The sequence below is a fragment of the Astyanax mexicanus genome, chromosome 20 (genome assembly GCF_023375975.1).
Source record: "Astyanax mexicanus isolate ESR-SI-001 chromosome 20, AstMex3_surface, whole genome shotgun sequence".
NCBI lineage: Eukaryota > Metazoa > Chordata > Actinopteri > Characiformes > Acestrorhamphidae > Astyanax > Astyanax mexicanus.
The window spans coordinates 64,450-87,880 of NC_064427.1; the positions used below are offsets into that span (position 1 = coordinate 64,450).

Sequence of the window (23,431 nt, forward strand, 5' to 3'; positions counted from 1 at the left end):
TACTGTTAACTGAAAGCCTGAATTCCAGGTGACTCTACCTCATAAAGCTGACTGAGAAAATCAGGATGTACCACATTTTTCTCAACCCAAATGTTAGTTTCTTCTATTCTGTTTCTTCTTAGTTTTTTCCATTCTTTAAGTATATAATGCTGGTTGTTGAGATGGGTTTTTTTGTTTAAACAATGACAAATTTCTCAAAGTGTGATGTGACTTCTTATTCTTATTGTCACTAAATAAAATAATAATGATAATAATAATAATAATAGTAATACTTATTATTATTATTAATAATAATAATAATAATAATAATAATTATTATTATTATTATTATTATTATTATTATTATTATTATATTTTTAACAGTGTTTTATTAAAATTTCATTTGCTAACATGTTTTACAGTATAATATGGAGTTTTTTTTTTTTAATTAGTAAGACAATCGACGTTATTTAGGACAAACCTGTGTGGCAGAGTGAAATTCTACTTCTTACCTGTCTTACCTAACCTTCTTCTCGGTAAAATCACTTCGAAAACAAATTATTTCTTTTTAAATTTAGTATTTTAGAAGTGGACTTTTATTTTGACGGGAAAGTCACATGACTTTCCAGCAACTATTGCTCATTTCACGGAGCTCCCTACTTCCTAGTCCGAGTCCCTGAGCCAAATATAAATTAACTTCCTAAAGACTGCTGGATCCCAAATGACACACTTAACGCGCTGTGTGGAGGTAGTGGTGATTACTACTGTAGTGCCCTCCATAGGGTGTAGGCTGTAGGGAGCAGGGTGTAGAGTGTAGGGTGTAGGCTGCAGGGTGTAGAAAGTAGAAAATACGGAGCGATTTCAGATTAACTTTTTTCAGTCTAAAAAATGATACCGGAAGTCTCGTGGAGCCGCCGGGGTAAGAGCTGCGGGTTTAATAGATAATAATATTAGTAACAATTTCTATAGAGCGAATTTAATATATGTAATATTTAATATTCAGCTATTTAAAAGCCTCTGTTCTCAAAACAATAAAATGTAAACTAGCCAGCAGCTTTCCCTGATCATCTGATTTACATTTTAATAATAATATTTTAAAATAAAGAGGAACATTTTAACTGCAGGCTAAAAATATTATTATTACTTAGATTATTACTTGTTTATATTTGTTTATTATTGAATGTCTGGAGTAATAATCTCATAATTTAATGTAAACAGAACTAAATGCAGATTTAAAACTAAAGCTTCGAGTTCACTTTTCAGAAACTTGTATTTTAAGATTCTCTAAACAAAATGTTGTTTTCACCCAATTTTACTTTAGAAAAACATGAAGCATAAAATATAATAGATGTATCACATCTGATCATTAAAATAATCTGAACTAAAAAGGAAATTTTAAAAGTTTAATTAAATATGTAAAACATTTCAGGCTTTATTACTATAAAGCTAACAGGGTAAATATAAATTACAGTAGCGCTTATTGTATTGTAATTCTGAAGTGAATTAACTCATTCCCAGTTCTGACTGGATTTACTGGACAGTGTGGTTTTGAGTTCAGCTTTTGCAGTTTAACATGATGTTTTGAGTTTGTTGGGTGATTTTAAAGACTTCAGTTCACTCTGAATATGAGCACTGACTGTGTTTAGGATTATAAATATATTTATTTATATATTTATATGTTTTTTCAGATGTCTGATGATGGAGTGTTGGATCCTGGTCATTTTCACCTGGATGAGAAAAGTTTCCGGTTCTGCTGCCAGAGTTTCCTCCAGCACTCGGATCTCCTCAGCGACGGCTGGAGCTGGACTGAAGTGAAGGTGTGTATTAAATACTGCCCTGTTCATTTCAGATCTGTAGGGGTAATATATGTACGGAGTGATCTGCACTCTTTTCGTCTGCCCTCCAATTAATGCGTGGTATTGAATGTATTATTGGCATTTGCTGGGATTTAGGGTTCTGAGGGCTTCATGAAGAAGACGGTTCTGAGACCCAGGAGAAATTCGCCTCTGAAGACTGAAGCCCTGGATTTCATGACTGAAGAAGAAAAGGTAAAAAAACAGTTTTATTACAGAAACAACAACTAGTTTATAATAGAATACAGAAAAGTGAAAAGGTGAAAAATTATTTATTATTAAAAATAACATGTCAATTGAATCTTGATTGGTAATGTTTCAGTGCTGCTCCTGCTCCACGTGCGTTAGATGATCTTTAAATATTATTTTCATATTTTATTTCTGTTTTTTATTTATAAATAGGATTTTTGCAAACATTCTATATACAGTGTTGTATAATATATATATATATATATATATATATTTGTTTGTTTGTTTGTTTGTTTGTTTGTATCTGCAGGTGGAGGAAGAGGAGGAGGAGGATGCCCAAGTCGAGTGTGAGAAGCAGGATGTGGTAGTTTATGAGTATCATGTTTTATATTCCAGCAGTTATCAGGTCCCTGTCCTGTACTTCACTGCGTCGACTCTGGGTAGGAGTTTAGATGCTAATCAGATTCTCCTTGTGTTTTTAGCGTTGGGCTAAAGAGAGGAGAATTTCATTGTTTCAGTGTTCTGTTTGTGTTGCAGACGGTCGGCTGCTGTCGCTGGAGGAGGTTTGGAACAGTGTTCATCCGGACTGCAGGACGCAGCTTCTGAACGAACCCTGGAACACTCTGACCCAACAGGTTAAAATCCCTTCTTCTATAAATATAATATATACTTAAATCTAGAAATACAGAATATTTTTTTTTTATAAAACACACATGGACACTATATGGAAGAAAGAATGTGATGTTCGGCTGATAGCAGTGTGTGTGTGTGTGTGTGTGTGATTGGTCTGCAGGAGCACCCGGTCCTCGGCCAGCCGTTCTTCATGCTGCATCCGTGTCGGACGGAGGAATTTATGCAGCCGATTTTAGAAACGGCTAGAAGAGAGAAAAGGTAAATCAGTTCAGCCCTGAATTTAATTCTGCTGGACGCAGTAATGGTAACAGGTGTGCACAGTGCAGGAGTGTGTGTGTTGCAGGAGAATAAACTACGTGGTGACGTGGCTGAGTGTGGTTGGGCCGATGGTGAGGCTGGTGGTACCAGTAAGTTACTGTACAGTTCCGGATCAGAACCGAGTCTGAGGGTGGTTTACCGGACTGGACTCCGTGCTGAGGTTTGTGTGATTTATATATTGATATATTGATATACTGATATGAGGTATCAACTGAATTTGGTTCGGTTAGTTTCGGTTTCACACTGCAGTTTAGTGACGGATTGAAGCTGCTTGCTGAATAGAGCACCGGTTCTCTATTCCTCTGGACTTGGTTCCTCTGATTGGTCTGAAATTCTGAACCATCTAGTGTTTCACTCTGCAGAAGAACCGGACCGCAGTTCAGTAGATCCAGACTGAGAACATCTTTTCACCAGGGACTAAAATCTGGCATGAGGCTCAGCCGACCAATCACAGTCGCTGTATTCCACATCACTATGGAGCAGTATGATGTTGTTGGGGAGGTGTGTGCGCGCGTGCGCGTTTGTGTGTGTTAAAAAAAAAAAAGTAATTAATTAAATAGGGCACCATACAGCCCAGAGGGAGAGATTTTTAAACTGGGTGTACTGGTACTGGTTTGTAAAGTGGGCTGTTTTGGATGGGTGTGTGTATCAGAAATGACAAAATGTTTTAAATGTTTTTGTTTTTATTATTAGTAAGATTGATCTGAGGGCACTGAGCTGGAGGATGAAACAGCGTCCCAGTGAACCGGCTCAGATCCAGCAGAACCGCCGGGTCAGATCCAGCAGAACCGCCGGCTCTATTTATTATTATTCTGATATTATGATAAACCAGTTTGTACAAAAATGTTTGTTAATTTCCAGTCTACTGAACTATATTGTCTATCGATATTGTTTTAAAGTATTAAAGTTATTGGTAATTCTGATACACTGAGCACTGTGGGAAACTACCGAAAACCTAATATCTGCAGTTTACCCAACTACTGAACTAATGCAAATAACCCAGATGTTTTAATATAAATAGTTGCTGTGCTCTGTCTCTCAAAGTAATTAAGATTTTCACAGATACACAGATCAGTTAGTGCCCGCTGTGTTGCCCCCTTGGCCCTGTGCTGCAGCTCAGTGTATTTTGGGGGGGTCTTCATACTGGGCCTGTTAAAATACCCCCTCAGGTTTGGATCAGGGATGTCAGGGGAAGTAAAACCATATGGAGCCAATCAGAACCCAGTAAAGCCAACGAGACTTCATTCCAGTTCAGAAGGAGAACAGAGGAGCTGGATTCTCCAAAAACACAATTTTTTACATTTCCCACCTCAAATATCTGATCAGCACCAGTAACACTGCGTATACCAATATTGTTTTATATTATTGTTATGGATAACAGACAAGATATTTAGGGAGTTTTTGTCACAAGCTTATGTTTGGTATTATTGTTAAAAGTTGGGAGAGTTAAACATAATTCAGACAAAACATTTAAATAAAAGTAAGAATTTTATCTGGTTTACAGAAACATTAAAAATATAATTTGATGATTATTTCACTGATTTGGTTTCTAAACTGAAAGATTTCACTCTTGGAGCACAACAGTGCAGAAACCTGGGCATCAAACCCACAACCCGCTTCTGCTCCAACCACTAACCCACCACTGACCAAACCAACAAACTGAAGACAGAGTTCATACGGTCATGAAAAACCTGGAAAAGTCATGGAATTTGAAAACAGCAAATTCTAGGCCTGGATAAGTTTTGGAAAAATAAAAATACCCAGAAAGTTTTGGAAAAGTCATGGAAATTATTGCTCTACAAATCTCAGTGTTTCAGTTTATCGTCTAAGAAAAGCTAATTTGGTGTTAAAAATAATTGAATGTTTAGGCAAATCCATCGTGTCCCGTCTGCACTGATATTTTAAAGACTGTACGGTCTGGAAAAAACATGGAAATGTATTAGTTGAAAAGTGAAGAATTTACTTCTAGATGCTTGTTATACTGGGTTAAACTGGATATTAGCTTAATCTCCCAGTAAATAAAAAAACTAAAACAGTATAAAGCATTCCTCAGTTCATTATTAAATTAATTCATTAACAGCATAATAAAGTCTCTTCAGTAAGAATTTGAGAACTCAAACTTTGGATATCGACTCAAACCCTTCAGATCATCCAACTCTATGCGACAAAATATATGATATAGTTTTATATACTTGCATCTATACACGAACACACACACAAATATATACATATATAATACATACATGAACACTAGTGTTGTGACTGTAAAAGAGCAGAACAGTAAATGTTTGAGCTCTGTAGAGCCACAGCTTGATCTGGTTTAGCTGGACCCTCCTGATGCCCCTCTGGAAGCGTAAACACAGCAATCTTCAAACAGTGGATCTGCTGATTGTCCAGAGTTTACCACTCGCACTCGGGCACTGCTGGGCTGATGTATGCCCACGCGAAGGAAAATTACCCCACACAGAATCAGCGCCGAGCCGCTGCCAGCTCAGATCTCCCCGCGTTTATTATTCAATTTTACAAACATTAAAGCTGCAGGGGTTTCATTACACAATACCCACACAAAGCTCCATTCATAACCCAGCGCTGGTTCCAATTTACCACGAGAGGGGGTGAACAACCCCCACACCCCCAAAACTCACAGCGCACTCCTGTACTCTCCTGTGTATGTATGAATATATATATATATATATATATATATATATATATAAAATAAAGACACTGATGAGTAGTTGAGGTTTTTAAGGCAATATACTGTATAAAAAAAGAGAGAGAGAGCGGTTAAGCAAGAGGTTTAATAAACTGAGTTCAGACTTGGACGAGAGAAAGTCAGACTTTATTTAGTAGAGCCGCTTGAACGTTAACTCACACAGCTGAAAACACAGTCGCTGCAGGATGAGATTTATGGACTGGTCAGAGATCTCTGTGCAACTCGTTCACGAGCAGCTCTGGACTGAACCACGGCTTCTCCCACCACGTTTCATTACGTGGTTCTGGGCCTGAGATAATGGGAGCTTTTGGACACAAATAACAATAACAATAATTCATGTTTACAAAACAGTCAGAGTGAAAAATGCACAACTTTTACTTCAAAAGCAGTTCCTGTCCTTTAACAGAACCCCCGCGCTGCAGAACACAGCAAAGAAAACACCGCACAGAACCAGCCCAAACGCCGACACATCACACAGCCCCTCCCGCAGAGATGTCTTCTTCCTAAATCCCTCCATTTCTGATCCATCCATCCTCAGCCAACGCTCTTCAACTTCTGCTATTCCGAGAATAAAATGGTGAACGCCATGATGATACAGCAGCACGCCACGTACGGACTCTTCCGCTCACCTGCAAACAAAACAATGCATTAAATAATGTAGACCTACACTGTACACTCACACACACAAACACACATTCTCAAGGTGTTTGGAACCCATACAGAATAACATACCTATTCTTGCACATTTCCAGAAAATTCCTAGAAATCTGTTGGGGTAGAAAACAGAGAGTAAGAGAACTGTATTATTAAATATTACACACGCATCATTATTTACAATGTTATTTATGTTAATTAGTAGATATTGATTACACTATTAACAGTTACCCAAATGATTAACAGTCATCAGTAGTTTTTATAGTGGGAAGCACATTTCTCCGGTGAGTAAAATCTGATTAAAGGTAAATTAAAAAGTACATTCCGTTAGTTTTAATGTTGAGAACTGTAAATACCGTTAACTTCTTATGGAAACAGAATTCAACACAGCCGCTCTGTATCTGTAGCTCCTGGCTTAATGCCAAGGAGAATTAAGCTCTCATTAAATCATCTTCCTGCAGAGATGAGCAGGATCAGGGTTAGAAGAGAGACATCCCTCTCCGGAGGCGCCGGACCTCGCCAGAAATATCTACAGCCGACTGGAATATAAAGCCCATATAAACCCGGCCAGTTTCACCAGAACCAAACAAACATTTGGAACATCTCAGTCTTTATCAGAACAGATACAGTGCAGCAAAACATTTAATAAACTCTGATTCATCCATTACACACAGTTTTACCAGAACAACAACAACAAAAAAAAAAACATCTGCCATCCAACCAACATTACCTGCATACTCTATAAAAGTACCCCAGGTTTTTTCAGAAACATCTCAGAAAAACAACTTTGGGTTCCCTAGAAAACCAAGTCTAAAAACGAGACAAGAGTCTGAAGAACCGTTCTTTAAACACTGCAAAACAGCAGAATAGGTAAAACCGGTAAATGCAGCTTTGACATTACAGCTCCAGACTAACATTTTTCAAAACCATTCTAAAGCTTTGTGGTAGCCGCCCCAAAATACATATTCTTTTTTTTTTTTTCTTAACATTACTGTTACCTCTAGCAGCATTACCAGCTTTAATAATCTAATAGCCGTCGGAACGCAGAAATATATTTATATCTGGATTGAAACACACTCCTTTACACAAACGCACAGATTAAGATCTAAAGTTTCTCCCAAAAATAAAACACTATCTTTGCAAAATATCTATGTTATTTTTTTCCAAGGATCTATCATTTGACAAACCTCTTAAATATATTGATGCCTTATTTTTTTTTTATTTAAGATTCTAAACCAAAACATACTTTATTTTAGTGTTTAATTATGACTGTCCAACAATTATAATGTCCAACATTTTTTAAATAAATAAATATGTAAAGACAAATATCATTTTATTTCGCTTATTTTTAGGATGAATAAAAAGTACACGATCTTGTTTTAGATACATACCCTGTTTTATTCTTGTCCAGCAGGCTGGGAGCTAAAGCTCGGATATAAGCGCAGGTACAGATCAGCAGCAGAATTACCGTCAGTAAACTCTGGAAATTAAAAATTGCAGACTGCAAAAAATAGACAAACATTAGTTACATAGATTAATAATTGCAGTATACAATATAACTTACACTCTTTATTGCAGTGTTTAGGTTCAAGGTGAAATAAACTTTAGTTTAATGTTAAACAGGCTGTTGATTATTAATGATAATATTTAGTAGATGTAACTCGGGGTTCTAATGTAGAATCAGATTTATTCTACAGAGAAAAACTTTAATATTAATCAGAACTAACGAGCTAATGCTAAAGCTAACGGGCTAAAGCTAATGGGCTAAGGTTAGTGTTTCCCGGCGGTTCTGCAGCGGGATGTTCTGGGAGAAGCTCCGCGCGCCATCGGGAAGATATTAATTTTAGCGCTCCGTTTAGTAAATCAATTTAATCCGGGATTAAATAAAGAAATGTTTCGGTTTTCTCACCATTTCCACAGCTCCGGTAAGCCACCTCACACTTCCTGTACACAGAGGAAATGACGACACTACAGCGCGTCTCATCTGCACAGAGTAAACAGAGAAATCAAGCTGAGGCTAATGCTAACACCCTGCTGACCCACAGGTAAAACACTAACACTCCTCTCACTCTTTATACTCTCACTCTCTATACTCTCACTCTTTATACTCTCACTCTTTATACTCTCACTCTCTAACACTTTCCTTCTCTTTCCTTTCACTCTCTTTACTCAAATTCAAATTCAAATTCAAAGTTGCTTTATTAGCATGACAAATTTTCACATTTGTATTGCCAAAGCTGTGATTAACAAGTATATATATATATTCCTGACAAAATTTAACATAAGATAACTGTACAGGTAAATTTGAACACAAGTTTAAGTAAACAATTAAATTAATTATTATAAGAAAAAAAAAAAAAAAAAAAAAAAAAAAAAAAAAACATATGATTTATAATAAAGAGTAATAGAGCTTGTAGTTCTGTACAGCAGTGTATCTGTGGTCACTCACTGTCCCTCAGGCTGTGGCAGGCCTGGACGTACTGCGCTGCCAGAGTGCAGCACTCACTGTGTTCCCCCAGCAGGTAGGGGAGTTTTTCTGGATCGGGGATGTTTTTAAATGCAGGTAATTTGTGGGTGAATTTGGTGTAGAATTGGGTTCTAATCTGGGAATATTTGGGACATTCTGTAAGGAAGTGCAGCTCTGTCTCTGGTCTGTTCAGTGGGCAGTGTGGGCACACTCTCTGCTCTTTGGGCAGCCAGGATTTCTTGTGCCTGCCCGTCTCTATGGCCAGGCTGTGGGCACTGAGTCTGTACCTGGTCAGGGTGGACCTCAGTTTGGGGTCAGTCAGGGTGCTCAGGTATTCCGCTGCTCTGTACTGACGGTTTAGGGCCGAATAACACTGTAGTTTACTCTGAGATTTAGTTTGAGTTTCCCAATAGCTGATGTAGTTTTTTTGGAGTTGTTTTGTAATTTGGTTGAATCTGATTGGTGTCTGGTCCTGAGTGTGTGGGGTGTTAGTGTGTGTTAGAGCTGTGTGTGTAAGTGTGTTAATGTGTGTGAGTGTAGAACTGTGCTTCAGGACCAGCTGAGTGAGGGGACTGGTGTCTTTGCTCAACTCTTGGTACTGCAGAGATTTATAATGGTAAGAGTGGGGGTCGCTGTGTTGTAAATGTGTCCAGAATTTGATTGCCCTTTTTTGTATTTTTAAAATCAGTGGAAATTGGCCTAATTCTGCCCTGCATGCGTTGTTTGGGGTGTTTCTGTGAACCTTCAGAATAATTTTACAGAATTCTGCATGCAGGGTCTCAATTGGATGTTTGTCCCATTTACTAAATTCTTGGTTTGTAAGCGGACCCCACACTTCACTGCCATAAAGGGCAATAGGTTGAATTACAAACTCAAATATTTTTAACCAAATTCTAATTGGAATTTCTACAGGAATTTGTTGTTTTATGGCGTAGAAAGCTCTGCGTGCTTTTCCTTTCAGTTCATTCACTGCCAATGTAAAGTTTCCAGATGAACTGATTGTAATACCTAAATAATTGTAGTTTTTTGAATATTCAATATTATTTGTACCTAATTTAAATATGTGCTTTTGCCCCTGAGATCTGGATCTTTTTTGAAATACTAAAATATTTGTCTTTTTTAGGTTTACTGCCAGGGCCCAGGTCTGGCAGTACTGCTCCAGCAGGTCCAGGTTCTGCTGTAGACCCTGTTCTGTGGGGGACAGCAGGACCAGGTCGTCTGCGTAGAGCAGGAATTTGATCTCTGAGTCGTGCAGAGTGAGACCCGGGGCTGCAGACTTCTCTAATATTTTTGCCAATTGGTTAATATAAATATTGAATAATGTTGGACTCAAGCAGCAGCCCTGTCTCACTCCGCGCTCCTGAGAGATGGAGTTTGTTTGTTTGCTGCCAATTTTTATTCCGCATCTGTTTCCAGTGTACATTGATTTAATTAGATCATATGTTTTACCCCCTACACCGCTCTCTAGCAGAGTGTATAATAATCCTTGGTGCCAGATTGAATCAAATGCTTTTTTAAAGTCAATAAAACATGCAAAAATTTTGGATTTATTTTGGGTAACATATTTATCAATTAGGGTGTGTAGGGTGTAAATATGATCAGTGGTGCGGAAATTTGGTAAAAATCCAATCTGACTTCTACTCAAGACATTGTGCTCCATAAGGAAGTTTAAAAGTCTAGAATTTAAGATGCTGCACATCAACTTCCCCAGATTACTGTTCACACAGATGCCTCTGTAATTATTGGGGTCGAATTTATCTCCATTTTTAAAGATTGGTGTTATAAGTCCATAGTTCCAGATTTCAGGGAAGTAACCTACACTCAGAACCAGGTTAAATAATTTCACAATTGCCAGCTGTAATTTAGAACTTGAACTTTTTATCATTTCATTTAGTATGCCGTCTGGCCCACTTGCTTTCTTTGGTTTTAGTTTGTTAATCTTTTCTTTAAGTTCCTGCGCAGTAATTGAGAAGTCTAATGGGTTTTGATTGTCTTTAACAGCTAATTCTAGTTTTTTAAGCTTTTTGTTTATATTATTTTGCTGTGGATTTGAATTTGTCTCTATTTTTCTGAAAAGTGTCTGGAAGTGGTTCGTCCAAATATCTCCATTTTGTATAGCCAATACTTCACGGTCTCTTTTTTTAAGGTTGTTCCAGTTTTCCCAAAATTGATTGGTTTTGATTGACTCCTCAATTAGTGTCAGTTGTTTGTGAGTGTGCTGGGCTTTTTTGGTTCTGAGTGTACGTTTATACTGTTTTAATGTCTCACAGTAAAGAAGGCGTATGTGGGTGTTTTTTGGGTCACGGTGCTTTTGATTTGATAATTTCCTTAGTTCCTTACGTATGTTTTGGCACTCCTGGTCAAACCAGTTATCTTCTTTTTTAAGCTTAGGTTTTGATGTATTAATAATTTTTAATTTAGCCTTTTCTGATGTGTTTTTGAATATTGTATTTAGATTTTTTACTGCCAGATTGACTCCTTCTTTACTGTGATAATATATGGTATCCAGAAAGGTGTCTAACTGAGTTTGAATTTCTTGGGTGCTGATTGTTTTCTGGAACTCTTCTGTGCTGTTTTGGGCCCATCTGTATGGTCTCCGGATGTTGTACAGCTTACTGGGCTGAGTGTGTGCTGTGCTGTTAGTCTCTGTCCTTTTAATGAACACAGTAATTTGACTGTGGTCAGACAGAGGGGTTAGTGGTTTTACAGTGAATGCACTGAGAGAGAAAGGATCTAAATCTGTGATCATGTAATCTACTGTACTGTTCCCAAGAGGTGAGCAAAATGTGTATCTTCCTAAAGAGTCCCCTCGTGTCCTACCGTTGACAATGTACAGACCCAGGCTTTGACAGAGCTGCAGGAGGTCTCTTCCGTTTCTGTTTACTACGCTGTCATGGCTGTTTCTGGGGAGGTAAAAAGAATTATTGTTAATAAGATATGATAAGTTAGAATGATCTTTTTGTGAGGGTATAAAGTCAGGCTGTGTCCCTGTTCTGGCGTTCAGGTCCCCACACACAAGCACATTTCCCTGGGCCTGGAAATGGCACACCTCCTTCTCTAGCTCAGAAAACATGTCTTCGGTGTAGTATGGGGACTCTGGGGGAGGAATGTAAATGGCACAGAGGAAGATGTCCTTCTGTGAGCCGATTACAGTGTTTCTGATTTTAATCCAAATATGATATTTCCCTGTTTTTAGAATTTCTATAGCTAAATGAAGATTTGATTTGTACCACATTATTATCCCCCCTGAGCGTCTACCCTGACGTATTGTGCTCAGCTTCTGTGGGGGTACTATAATTTCTCTGTACTCTTTAGGACAGTGAGTGACCATCTCAGCCTTACACCATGTCTCCTGTAAGATTACGATGTCAAGGTCTTTGATACAGTCTAGAAAGTCTCTGTTTAGACTTTTTAGGCCAAAGGCTGATGAGTTTAAGCCTTGGATATTCCACATACATATTGAAAATGATGCCATAGTTTTCCTTCTTATTTTTTCAGTTAAAATGAGATAGACACATAAACATTAAATTTGTAAATGATCTGTGTACATGAGAGAATTATACACCATTCAATCAAGTGCTAAAACATGAACATGAACATTTTTTTTAAATTATATTTTTCTGCTCTTTTTTTAGTTTTTGTAGTTCCTACACAAGTCTGGTGCAGATATATTGCAGTAATTGCTTGATCTCACCCATGTCCTTTTTGGTGTGGGTTCCTTTGAGAGCATCTGCGTAGCTGCACTGTTGCTGTGGGTTGTGAGTCTGGGGCAGTGGGGCTTCTGTAGCTCTGCTCTCTGGTTGGTTCTGGTGGGTTGATGAAATTGGTGGGTGGTGGGGCTTTGCTTTGGGTGGTGAAGGCCGGGGTGCAGGTCTGGCAGGTGGGACATGCTGAGATGACTGAGGTAAGTTGAGCTGGTATCGCTGGAGTCCAGGCGGTGGCCTTTGGGGGGGTTTACGTGTGGGTGGGCTCCTTGTGATTGTGTGGAACCTTTGCATTGCTGCATGCTCTCCTTCTCTGTACATGGGTTTAGGACCTACATGTCTTTGTCGACCCAGTGCCACGTCTTTCAAAGTTTTGGCAAATTCTTTAACAGTGTTTCTGTTTAAGTGCACGTGATCATAAAGATGATGGGGGCCGATGTTGGAGTGGTGGGCCAGGTGCACATTAGGGATCAGGGAACATCCTCTTGAAATTTCAGCATTGACTTTCTGGATGGTGGCTGGATGAAAGTCCTTGCGAGGAAGGAGGGTGGAGACTATGATCTTGGCACTGGGGAAGTTTTCTGCAGCTCTCTGTGCTACTCTACACACTAATCCACCAACTCTCTCCTGCTCAGCTCTAAGGTCGTTTGTGCCTGTATGAATGATGATGCAGGTGGGCTTGTCAAGGATGTTGCCAGACAGGATTTGATGGGCGTCTCTTGTTCTTGGGCACCATATCTTTGTAGTTTTCCTTCCTGGGAAAAGTTTTTCTTCTTGTAAGAACTTTCCGTTTGAGTCAATAAGTATTGCTACTTCTGCATCTGTGTGTGATGCAGAAGGTCTGCTGGCTCTGGGGTCTCGGATTGGGGCGGTATGAGTTTTGTTTTCTTGGTGATTTTGGGGCACTGTGGCAGTCTCTGCAATTGGTTCAGTATGTTCTCTTTGTGTGGTGAGCGGTGTCTGGGTGTCCTCTGACCTGGTGGGGTTAGGAGCAGTGTCTGAGGAGCTTTGGGTGAGTTGGGCATCTTTAGTATGGGCAGTATTCATGGGGGATGATTGGGATTTTAGTTGTTCTTTTAGAGACTCTATGACTGTGTCTCTGAGGTGTATCTCCTGTCTGAGGCTCAATAATTCTTGGTTCAGCTCCTGTTTTAGGTCTGCAAACTCTTTCTGTGCACTCTCTTTATATTCGTCCAGCTCTTTTCTCAGAACCTCTCTGTCATTAAGCAGGCCATGGACTTCTTTTCTCAGATCCTGCACAGCTACTTTCAGCTGGTGTTTTGTCTGGTTGATCTGATCTCTGAGAGGTTCAGAATCTGAATTTGTGGAGATGTGAGTTTGCATTTGTTCCTTGAGCCCAATTAGCTCTGCCTCCATCATAGAGAGACTGTCTCTGAGCTGGGTCACAGTGCTGAGGAGGCGTGGACTCGGAAAAGGGGCAGTGCTGGTTGAAGGGGGCGTATCTTCTACAGTAGGGGTGTGGCTGTGGAGGGGTTGTGGTTCTCTCTGTGCACTGTGCTCTTCAGGTGGGAGATCCAGGCTGGGATCTGGTTCTCTCTCATTTTTACACTGAGTTTTAAGTGTGGGAAAGGTCTTCTCAAACTGTGTGAGTGCAGCCTCACTTCCCTGTATCATCACTGTTCCATTCTGATACAGGTTGATTGATAGGATTCTGTTGTCTGATTCTCTTTCACTATCCTCAAAAATGTAGATCTGACGGCCTTTGCAGATTCCACGTTTTGTCACATATTTATAGTGACTGCAGATAGCAGCATGCCACACGTCTGTGTCCTGTGTGTAAAACAGCAGGTTGGTGGTGGTGGTTTTCCCTTTAATCACACTGCAGTCTTTAAATAAGGTTTCTGGGTTTTCTCTCTGTGTTTTCAGCTTGTGCTGTTGTTTGCTGCTCTCAGACAGAGTGTCTGTGGGGAAGTGGAATGTTTGTGGGCGGGGCTCTGCTGCTGCTCCAGCCATTCTCACACAGTGTAGCGTTTTTAAAAAATGCCAAAACAGTTTATGGTGAGGGGCCCCTCTAACTGTCTCAGTCTCAGGATTAGCAGCTCTGCTAAAAACTTTAGCAGTTTGATAGGAAAGCAGCAAATATCTACTGTTTAAGGCTGATTAAAGTTCTGTAATAAATGATCATCCACAGTATTTATCTCTGGTAGGTGTTTCCTTACCCCTGATGTGGAGAAAAACTCAGAGCTGTCTGCTGGTTTAGTGAATCCAGTCCCTCTGTTCTTTAGCTGCTTAGATCCCTGCTTTTCTGTAGATATTATTCTGTAGCTGTCTTCTTTTCCTCTTTATCAGACAGAATCGAATTTTAATTCTCTATTCTTCCCTTTTTTGCTTCTGTTCCAGGTATTGTCCTCTTCTTTTCTTCTTCTTTTCTTCTGTGACACTTTGTGAGCTAGATTTGCTATGCTAAGCTAAGCTAAGCTAGTTGTAAGATTTCTTTATATATTTCAACCAAATTGACTAACTTTTAAACAAAAATTATCCGTTTAGGTTTACTACCTAACTATGATTTAATATGTGTTGTTTTCTAAGTTCTATCTCATTTTAAAATAGAAAAAATAAAAGAAAGTTCAGGAGCTCATCTGAAGCATGACAATCCGTGTATCATTCGTTCATTTGATATTCAACTGAGAATCAAAATCGGAAAATTAAAAAACCAATTCGTTTTTTCGTTTTTCGTTTTTGAATATAATACCAAAAAACGAATAACGGCTTGTATTTTGTATTTTTATTTGGTTATCCAAACAAAAATAGGAAATTTAAAAAACGGACCAGGAGCCGAATTTGATTTTGATTTTGAACTTGACCCATTTGTGTGCCCCGGAAGTTACTGATTTGTTTATTCTTGGTGTTTATTCTTGGTGACACTGGGACCGTGTACCTTTTCAAATGAAAACAGTGAGGGAAGAAGTTTACTACACCATGTATAGACTAACCAGCTAGCTAGCTAGGTTAGTTAGCCAGCTAGTCACGTATATAAAAAAGTATGTAGGCGGCAATTCACAGAATAACATTAACTAAATATGACATTTAGCTACGGAACGTTAGACAAACACCTGAAAGATCCTGCCGATTTTTTCTGTTGTCATATCGTCTTCTTTCACTGCAACGCGTTTAGTTCCTCTGAACAAGATAAAACTCTCCATCCTCAACTCCATCCAAAGCCTACAGCAATACAGACTGTGTAGATAACACTGCAGTGAACTCCCGCGCAACAGAAACCCACCAAGAATAAACAAATCAGTAACTTCCGGGGCACACAAATGGGTCAAGTTCAAAATCAAAATCAAATTCGGCTCCTGGTCCGTTTTTTAAATTTCCAATTTTTGTTTGGATAACCAAATAAAAAAACAAAATACAAGCCGTTATTCGTTTTTTGGTATTATATTCAAAAACGAAAAAACGAAAAAACGAATTGGTTTTTTAATTTTCCGATTTTGATTCTCAATTGAATATCAAATGAACGAATGATACACGGATTCATGACCTCTCTCTCTCTCTCTCTCTCTCTCTCTCCTCAGTCTCTAACACTCTCCTCTTCTGTCCTCTCACTCTCTCTCCTCTTCTCTCCTCTCACTCTCTCTCTCCTCTTCTCTCCTCTCACTCTATAATCTGTCTTCTCTCACTCTCTAACACTCTCCTCTTCTGTCCTCTCACTCTCTCTCCTCTTCTCTCCTCTCACTCTCTCTCTCCTCTTCTCTCCTCTCACTCTCTCTCCTCTCCTCTCACTCTCTCTCTCCTCTTCTCTCCTCTCACTCTCTAACACTCTCCTCTTCTGTCCTCTCACTCTCTCTCCTCTTCTCTCCTCTCACTCTCTCTCTCCTCTTCTCTCCTCTCACTCTCTATAATCTGTCTTCTCTCACTCTCTAACACTCTCCTCTTCTGTCCTCTCACTCTCTCTCCTCTTCTCTCCTCTCACTCTCTCTCTCCTCTTCTCTCCTCTCACTCTCTATAATCTGTCTTCTCTCACTCTCTAACACTCTCCTCTTCTGTCCTCTCACTCTCTCTCCTCTCCTCTCCTCTCACTCTCTCTCTCCTCTTCTCTCCTCTCACTCTCTAACACTCTCCTCTTCTGTCCTCTCACTCTCTCTCCTCTTCTCTCCTCTCACTCTCTCTCTCCTCTTCTCTCCTCTCACTCTCTATAATCTGTCTTCTCTCACTCTCTAACACTCTCCTCTTCTGTCCTCTCACTCTCTCTCCTCTTCTCTCCTCTCACTCTCTCTCTCCTCTTCTGTCCTCTCACTCTCTCTCCTCTTCTGTCCTCTCACTCTCTCTCCTCTTCTCTCCTCTCACTCTCTAACACTCTCCTCTTCTGTCCTCTCACTCTCTCTCCTCTCCTCTCACTCTCTCCTCTTCTCTCCTCTCACTCTTTCTCCTCCCTCTTCTCTCACTCTCTATACTCTCACTCCCTAACTTTTTCTATTCTCACTCAGATTTGATCTTAATTAGTATTGATAATTTGTATAATTGGTGTTTTTATATAATTATTTTAGGTGTGAACAGCCCTGTTAGTGATGAAGGTTACTGTGCGTCAGATTTCTGTTGACTCTAAACCTGAGAGCAGGTTGTTCCTGAAGCTGGAGTGGGACCGGGACCTGGGAGCGGGGTTCGTGGTGGTGCTGTGTGATGGTGTCTCGGCGTGGAGTGGTGAAGGTGGGTCTGCAGTGTTTTACTGACCGTATCTGATCCGTCTTCTCACTACAGTACAGTTCTGTTCAGAGTAAGGATCTGTGTTTTCAGTGTCGGAGGAGGATGTGACGAGGGAGGCGAGGGAGATGGAGATGGAGAGGAAGAGGTATGTTCAGGACCTGCAGCTGGTTCTGACCGGGGAGAACCAGACGACCCAGAACTACAGATTCTGTCTTACACCCGAGAGACCCGGCACCCCTGTGCTCCAGCTGTCCTACGAGAAAATGGAGAATGATATTTCAGTGAGTCGTCGGTTTAATGCAGATTAATGCAGATTGTCACTTGGGGTAAAAACAGGCAGAATATAATTTAGAAAGTTTTTAAAAGAATTAATGCATTTGTCTATCGGTCTCTATTCCACTAAGTGCAGTTTACTATACACTGTGTGTGTCTGTGTGTGCATGTGTCTTGTCAAATTACAATAACTAATACAAATATCAGTCAAATGTTTCTGATAAGTTGTCAGTAATTATCTTCCTGTATGATTTGAATATTTGTGTTGGGAGCTGGATTTTGATTAATTAGTATAATTAATAATTATAATTAGTTGTTCACCTTTATACTAAACCTTACACTCAGCTCAGTTCTGGGCTTTATACTCCTCCAGCCCACGCCTGACGTCTCACACACACACACACACACACACACAGGTTAATATTTATTTATCTGCTTCAGAAAGTGGTCCAATTCTATTAGTGTTTATCTGCAGGGTTTGGAAAGTTTGATCATCTGAGAGTTTTTAAAACAATTAGGTTTAAAATAAAGTTAAATTACAGCAGTGAGCTGTGAGAGGTTCTGTATTTTCTCCCGGAGAACTGCGGTTCTGTGTGAGGAACCCTTTATTCAGGAATGGTAGTTTAGGCTACTTGAACCAGATTGGGAAGTTTAGGAGAAGCTGCTGGAGATGCTGGGTGGTTCAGTGGTGTGTAGAAGGTACTGGTTCCCACAGGCTGAGCTGAGCTGGTTCTGGGCCGGGTTGGGGGTCTGATGACAGTCGAGCCGGGCGGTTGATTAATTGCAGAGTTGCAGCTGGATAATGTTTTCCAGACTCTGGAGGAACAATGCTCTCTCTGTAGAGAAGCTGCACTCAGTGCTACACTTTACTTCAATAATAACTTTATATTTTTTTCCAAAAATCAAAAACTCTTTGACTGGACATGCTGTGTTTTATCATCAGCAGTGGGCGGAGCTACCTGTAGCTCAGGTGATGATGTAGGATGGTTGGATCTTCTTTACTCGTCTTTTGGGGCGTATTCTAAATTGTTGCTCACAGAAAATTGCGTAATTAATAATATATATTATAAACTATGTATTTTGCGTTGTTTTTAATTATATAGCTTTATATATTATGTCTTATATTTTTTAAATATTTATATTTAATTTTTTCAGTTCAGGCTTGGCATGGTGGACCTGCTGCCTGTACCCGAGTCCACTGAGGTCATCAGGGAGCTCATCAGCTTCGGGCTTCAGAGGAACGCATCTCTGAAGACCAAGAACCAGAACCTGCTGGAAGAGAACCGGAGAATAAGAGACGAGCTGGAGCACATCACAGCGCAGTGAGTCCAACTGCATGACATCTGATACAGGATTTATTCACCTGGAAAAGCTCCACAATTTCACTTTAATTACAACAGAGCGACTTACAATAGTGAAATACAAAAGTAATGGGAGTTAAAGGTAAAAACATATTTATATAGGGCCTAAAGGAGGTCAAAGGGAAAAGGTTCAGTGTGAGTGGGAGTGTGAGGTTCAGTGTGAAGTACAGTGTGAGTGTGAGGTACAGTGTGAGTGTAAGGTTCAGTGTGAGAAAGTGTGAGGGGGAGTGTGAAGTACAGTGTAAGGCACAGTGTGAGTGTGAGGTACAGTGTGAGGGGGAATGTGAGGTACAGTGTGAGTGTGAGGTTCAGGCTGAGTGTGAGGTTCAGTGTGAGTGTGAGGTACAGTGTGAGAAGAACTCAGGTCATCTTCTCTCCCTCTTTCTTCAGGATGGAGGGATGTGTTCGGGAGAAGGAGGAGGTGGAGAGGGATCTGTTCAGCCGTTTTGTTCTGGTTCTAAACGAGAAGAAGAATAAACTCAGAGATTTACAGCAGAGGATCAAACAGCTGGAAGTGACTGTAGAGGAGGAGAAGCAGAGGTACACAGCCCGTCAATCATCTACTGTAACCAATCACAATCGTCCATCACAGAACCCACATATCTACTTCTTAAAGCTGTGTGAGTTCAGTAACATCGTGTTAAATCCTGTACGTTCCTCTTTATGCACTTTTTATTATAAAACGGGGGCGAGTAACTCAAAAGTAACGCAATAGTTACCTTTACTTGTAACTAATTACTTTCATATTGGAGTAACTCAGTTACTTTTTTGGAAAAGTAACTATTAACTATAACTAATTCCTTTTTCAAAGTAACGTGCCCAGCACTGATGATCAGTATTATTAGGTTTTGGATGAAGACGTGTTCAGTGTTAGAATTGTTTACAGATTCAGTTATTCAGACAGAAACCTTTACACTAAATATAAATCAGTTTCTTCTTTCAGAAGGAAACGAGGAGTGGCTGGTGATGAAAGAGAGCAGGCTGTGAAACTGGGAGGAGAGAGTGATTATGGGAGCACGACAGACGAGGAACAGCAGGAGGATCCAGAAAACTCTGCCCTGAAAACTCCAGATCAAGGTGGATTATCCAGTTCGGGTTAATGTTCAGCTCTGGCACTGTTCCAACATGGAGTTCAGGACAAATACAGCTCTTAAAGTTTTATATAACAGCGTCCGATTTCTCGTATTTTAACATTTCGATATTATATTATATTATATATTGGTTTTAGTATTTTGGTAAAGTCTCAACTGAACAAAGAATTTTATCTTGGTTCTGAAAATTAATTAATAATTTTGTGATCTGACTGGGTTATTACTGAAGAATATTTAATTTTGTAAATAATATATTTCTCTAGTGATTTACAGTTTTTGGTAAATTGTGAAACTAAACTTAATGTGTTTTATGGTCTGACTTATAGAAGCGTTGCCGGGTAACCCAATGAATGACAGCCTACATGACATCACAGACGTGGCACCCAGCCGCAAACGGCGACAGCGGCACCTCCAACAACCGCCGACCCAAAGCAAGAGACCCGCTCTGGAGCCGAGCCAGAACTCACGGTGAGACCAGCGGTAATACCTGAGGGTCCTGATTTATACCCGAGGGTCCTGAATTGTACCCGAGGGTCCTGAATTATACCCGAGGGTCCTGAATTATACCCGAGGGTCCTGAATTATACCCGAGGGTCCTGAATTATACCTGAGGGTCCTGATGTGTACCTGAGGGTCCTGATTTATACCAGAAGGTCCTGATTTATACCTGAGGGTCCTGAATTATACCCAAGGGTCCTGAATTATACCAGAGGGTCCTGAATTATACCCGAGGGTCCTGATTTATACCAGAAGGTCCTGATTTATACCCGAGGGTCCTGAATTATACCCAAGGGTCCTGAATTATACCAGAGGGTCCTGAATTATACCCGAGGGTCCTGAATTATACCAGAGGGTCCTGAATTATACCAGAGGGTCCTGATTTGTACCCGAGGGTCCTGATTTATACCAGAAGGTCCTGATTTATACCCGAGGGTCCTGAATTATACCCGAGGGTCCTGAATTATACCCGAGGGTCCTGATTTATACCAGAAGGTCCTGTTTTATACCTGAGGGTCCTAAAGCCCTGTGTTCAGTAGAGTCTCACTGAGCTTTTCTGTAACAGTTCACTATAATCTGCTGACTGAAGACTTTTTGGACGGTAAAATTTCTCCATCTCCAGTTTTTATTCTCACTGGTCTCTTTTCCCCCTGCAGAACAAGCAGCGGACACTTTTCCCACAGTTCTGTTCCATTAACTGCAAATCAAATGTTCTAATGTTCTCCTGCCAGGACTGTTCTACCCCCATTCCCCCACCCGTCCCCACTCGAACCTCCCCCCTTTTTTATTAATGGGAAAACATGAGGAAATCTCTTTCATTGTTCTTTTGAGGTCTTTTTTTTCAGATGGAACACATTTATTGAGCAATTTTCTAATCCCTCTGCAGATCTATCAGGATTCAGATGATGCGAAAAAGTTAAAAAGTAAAAATTCTGTTCCCTAAACATTTCTAAACTGTGTTATCAGAACAGCTACACTATTTCATCACATGAGCTTATCAGACTCTGATTAACATTAATGTTCAGGTCTCCAATAAGCAGCTCTGAGGGTTCTGGAGTTAAACCTCATGTAATTTTTATTCTGTTTTTGAAACTTTTGTCTTAAACGGGTCAGAACATTATTCCAGGCTGTAAACATTAACAATAATTGTTTGTATTGTTTTGATTTAGATTAGTAAACAGGTATCAATACTGGCTCTGATTATTTGTGAAGATCTATAACATTTTCTATACAGTTTATACAGGGGCTATAGATTATACAGTGATTATATATTTGATTATATATTAGAGTTATAACTCTACATTCTTTCTGTTATGAGTGTGTTTGGGTTGGTGGGGGGATGGACTCTGCAGGTTTGTAGTTTGTGAATTAATTGTCTGGAGTAAATCTGAGTAATAGTGGATGATCTGTTAGGAGCTGTTTGATTAGATGTGTGTGTGTGTGGGGGGTGTGTGGGGGGGTAATAATGCAGGGCTTTATGGACACAGTAGAAGTTCTGTGGATCATTGAGCTCACAGGCAGATGTTTGGAGGCGGAGCTGAGCACATCTGTTCTAATAAAGCCCGTATTCACAGCTTTTTATAAAGCAGAGTAAAGTCCATATTAAGTGCCAGTTTGGCACGGTGGGTACGGCGGGCACTCTGCTCTTTTCTTGAGTGTAAATATAAGCTTCCTCAGTAACGAGTCCGAGTCTGTGACTCCGCCTTCATCTCTGGGTCTGTCTGAAGATGTGAGCAGGCTGAGTGCAGAGGGTGAGCGAACTTTAACACACACTGAGAGACAGCGAGTGAGAGAGGAGAAGAACGGAGGAATAAAGGGATAAATGGTTCTGTTGGGATGGATGAATTGGAGCTGCAGCTGCCTCGACCCAAAACCCCCGAACCCACAAACACCAGCCCTTCATCACTGTTTTATTCTAAAGAGGAGCCAAAACTGAGTAACAGACCAAAATAAAAACATTATCTGGATTAAAATTGTTTTATTTCCAGTGAAGTGAACGTCACTTTTTTTTGCGTGACAGCGGTGAGAGATTAGACTCAGTGATTAAAAACGGAAGCTTATTTACTAAAGTTAAAACACAGTTAAAGTAACCAAATCAGCGCAGTATTTCTGCTGCAGTTTTATTTATAAAACCCTAATTCAGAATTCACTCCAACTGTTCTTAAATTTAGTGTGGGTTATTGTATTCATGTGTGTGTTATTGTGTGTGTAACTGTGTGTGTGTGTGTGTGTGTGTGTTACAGAGCTGAGTTGACTAAAGGACATAAAGGGGAAGTGCTGGCTGGTGTTGGGGCGCCGGTGGTCTCTCCGAATCCAGACGATCTGTTTGAGGATATCTGACGCTGTTCCGCGCTGAATTTGCAGAAAACTGTGATTAATAACTTTTATATAAAATTTTATATAAATAATTAAAGGACTGTTTTTGTTATAACATGAATAAAGCCCTTCCTGTGAGACGGTGTGTGCTCTTCATTTTACTGAGTTAAATCTACACCCGCCGCCACCACACACGCTACTACGCCCAGCGCTACACCCGCCAATACACCCAGCACTACACCCAGCGCTACACCCACCACCACACACGCTACTACACCCAGCACTACACCCGCCAATACACCCAGCACTACACCTGCCACCACACACGCTACTACACCTAGCACTACACCCGCCACCACACCTAGCACTACATCCGCCACCACACCCAGCACTACACCCGCCAATACACCCAGCACTACACACGCCAATACACCCAGCACTACACCCGCCACCACACACGCTACTACACCCAGCACTACACCCGCCACCACACCTTGTACTACACCCGCCAATACACCCGCCAAAACACCCAGCACTCCACCACACCCAGCACTACACCCGCCAATACACCCAACACTACACCCTACATTACATTACATTACCACTCAACATTACAGTACACTTACACTAGACTACACTACTCTGCACTACACTACAGTAAACTACGCTACTCTATACCTATAATATAACTCATAAACTAATAATGTAATCTAA

At 40.2% G+C, this 23,431-nt stretch overlaps 3 protein-coding genes across 7 annotated transcripts; 2 read left to right on the plus strand and 1 right to left on the minus strand.

Moving 5' to 3' along the window:
- The first annotated feature begins 608 nt into the window (after positions 1 to 608).
- Positions 609 to 3,897, plus strand: atg10 (ATG10 autophagy related 10 homolog (S. cerevisiae)). 2 transcript variants are annotated; one of them, XM_007241379.4, is made up of 8 exons: positions 609 to 727; positions 1,668 to 1,796; positions 1,932 to 2,027; positions 2,332 to 2,461; positions 2,559 to 2,656; positions 2,815 to 2,912; positions 2,998 to 3,132; positions 3,666 to 3,897. In XM_007241379.4, the coding sequence occupies exons 1-7, from the start codon at positions 701 to 703 to the stop codon at positions 3,098 to 3,100; spliced, it is 681 nt and encodes a 226-aa protein (XP_007241441.1). In that variant the 5' UTR covers positions 609 to 700; the 3' UTR covers positions 3,101 to 3,132; positions 3,666 to 3,897. The 2 variants fall into 2 exon arrangements, with proteins under 2 accessions (XP_007241441.1, XP_007241442.1); XM_007241380.4 differs by lacking the exon at positions 609 to 727 and adding an exon at positions 786 to 898.
- Positions 3,898 to 5,794: 1,897 nt separating this feature from the next.
- Positions 5,795 to 8,332, minus strand: tmem167a (transmembrane protein 167A). The gene is made up of 4 exons (XM_022664600.2): positions 8,249 to 8,332; positions 7,731 to 7,840; positions 6,418 to 6,452; positions 5,795 to 6,314 (listed from the first exon to the last, which is right to left on the minus strand). Exons 1-4 carry the CDS (start codon positions 8,321 to 8,323, stop codon positions 6,244 to 6,246), a joined length of 291 nt encoding a protein of 96 aa, XP_022520321.1. The 5' UTR covers positions 8,324 to 8,332; the 3' UTR covers positions 5,795 to 6,243.
- On the plus strand, positions 8,298 to 22,855 carry xrcc4 (X-ray repair complementing defective repair in Chinese hamster cells 4). 4 transcript variants are annotated; one of them, XM_022664592.2, is made up of 8 exons: positions 8,298 to 8,384; positions 17,022 to 17,181; positions 17,269 to 17,459; positions 18,607 to 18,773; positions 19,203 to 19,432; positions 19,743 to 19,889; positions 20,230 to 20,371; positions 22,645 to 22,855. In XM_022664592.2, the coding sequence occupies exons 2-8, from the start codon at positions 17,043 to 17,045 to the stop codon at positions 22,739 to 22,741; spliced, it is 1,113 nt and encodes a 370-aa protein (XP_022520313.2). In that variant the 5' UTR covers positions 8,298 to 8,384; positions 17,022 to 17,042; the 3' UTR covers positions 22,742 to 22,855. The 4 variants fall into 4 exon arrangements, with proteins under 4 accessions (XP_022520313.2, XP_022520314.2, XP_022520315.2 ...); XM_022664593.2 differs by having other exon boundaries at positions 19,203 to 19,352; positions 19,756 to 19,889; XM_022664594.2 differs by having other exon boundaries at positions 19,203 to 19,352; positions 19,759 to 19,889.
- The last annotated feature ends 576 nt before the right edge of the window (positions 22,856 to 23,431 follow it).